General features: G+C 43.8%; 1 protein-coding gene across 1 annotated transcript in view; it reads right to left on the bottom strand.

The window, feature by feature from the left end:
* LOC126492282 (schlafen family member 9-like) overlaps positions 1-2023 on the bottom strand; it is a 15637-nt gene that overhangs the window by 7367 nt on the left and 6247 nt on the right. Inside the window, exon 3 of the mRNA XM_050128579.1 lies at positions 1843-2016. Coding sequence (XP_049984536.1) covers positions 1843-2016 — 174 coding nt within the window. The remainder of the gene's footprint in view (positions 1-1842; positions 2017-2023) is intronic.

Raw genomic sequence — 2023 nt, 5'->3', positions numbered from 1 at the left:
CTCTCTCTCTCTCTCTCTCTCTCTCTCTCTCTCTCTCTCTCTCTCTCTCTCTCTCCCTTCTCTCTGCTTCTCCCCTTCCCCCTCCTGTTTTTCTCTCTCTCTCTGCTCTTCTCCCCTTCTCTCTTTCCCCCTCCATAACCCACTAAACAAATATCCAATCTCACCCTGCATGGTGAGATTTATTGTCTTGGTAGCACAACCATAAAAAGATGAAACAAAAAAATCAGGCACACAATAACCATGAGAAACTCAAACCTGAAAACCAAACTTAACCTAACACTAAAAAGATCAAGTTGGTTTCATTTTACAGAGGCAAGGATATCTTAACAAAGGCAAATTAATAAATGCAATGTGTCACAAAAGTAGAATCAGGGACAAAAATCACAGATCATTTCATCAGATGCAAAAAATGCCGGCGTCAAAATTTAAATCCGTCCATGCTAAATATTCTGAGGAAACCAGGGATAGAAAGAACAGACGTCAACACAATACAGGCTGCACATGACAAACCTAACCCAACATTATACCAGGTGAGAAAAAGCTAAAAGTTCTGCCTCCAAAATCGAGGGCTCACTCTCATTCAAGGCAAGCGTACAAATAGAAAAGAAGTCAGTTGTGCCCATTTGCAGATGATCTGACCTTAAACATAAAGACCTTAAAGACTCTACCAGTGAGCTCTTATATTTGATAACTTTCAGCAAGGTAGCAGGATATAAAAACCTACAGAAAAACCCAGCAGCTTTTCTGTATACCAATGACAAACTTGCTGAGACACAGATCTCGAAAATCTCATTAATGACTGCACCAGACAAATCCCCGAGAACGTACCTAACCAAGGAGGCAAGAGGCCTTTATGATGAAAGCTTTCAAACACTGAGGCAGAAACCAGAAGAAAAAGCCTTCTATGGAAATGGCGGTCACTAAACTCGGTCTACTGAGTCAATACAAACCCTATCAAATTCCAATAATGCTTTTCACAGAACTAAGAATAAAAATTCTGATATTCATATAGAAGCACAAAAGACTGGTTAACCAAAAAAGACTTAGCAAAAAAGAGCAATTAGGTCCAAACAAAATGCACCACACCTGGTGCGGGTTCCTGACTCCCAGAGTTGGTAACATGCTAAATTTTGGCACAGATGACCACTGTTATATGAGGTTCCAGCAAATTACAGTGAAAGGAGTTTAAATAACTTGTGTAAATATGAACTCCCTTTTTCATGGTGCTGGTGAGATGGCTTAGTGGGTAAAGGTGCTGTGGTGGTTTAAAGAAAATGGACCCAAAGGGAGCGGCACTTCTGGGAAGTGTGGCCTTGTTGGAGTAGGTGTAATCTTGATGGGGGAAGTGTGTCACTGTGGAGGCAGGCTTTGAGGTCTCATATATGCTCAAGATACCACCCAGTCTCTCAGATCACTTCCTGTTGCCTGCAAGATGTGGGACTCTCAGTTATTTCTCCAGCACCAAATCTGCCTGCATGGTGCCATGTCCCACCATGATGATAATGGACTGAACCTCTGAAACTGTAAGTGAGTCACCACAATTAAATGTTTTCTTTTATAAGAGTTGTCATGGTCAGTCCAAGGCTTATCTATTGCATTCCAGATGTGTTGACCCCTGGGATTTCCCCAAATGTAGGACACTAGAAGGCATAATTTGAAGGGGACCACACTCGCACTCTCCTCTAAATAAAACAAAAAAAAAAAAGAGTTGCTGTGGTCATGGTGTCTCTTTACAACAATAGAAACCCTAACTAAACAGGTGCCTGCCTCCAGGCCTGATGACCTGAGTTTGCTCTGGCACGCACTTGGTGGAAGGAGAAGTGACTCATGTTGGTCTCTCACCTCCATGTGTGAACTGTGGCATCTGCATGTGTGTGCCAAAAAAGAAGTCCTTGGGCAGAGTACCGGCACAGGCCCAGGCAGGGCGGCAGACCACCGGTGCAGGCTGCAGCAGACCGGCGCAGGCGTCAGCAGACAGCAGGGACCGGCGCACAACACCGAGAGCAGATCGCCCCACTACAAT

This window comes from Alexandromys fortis, unplaced genomic scaffold (genome assembly GCF_014885135.2).
Source record: "Alexandromys fortis isolate MF-2015 unplaced genomic scaffold, M_Fortis_MF-2015_v1.1 scaffold_80, whole genome shotgun sequence".
Taxonomy (NCBI): Eukaryota; Metazoa; Chordata; class Mammalia; order Rodentia; family Cricetidae; genus Alexandromys; species Alexandromys fortis.
The sequence above is the reverse complement of the archived record's forward strand: the minus strand, read 5'-3'. Positions and strand labels throughout refer to the sequence as shown.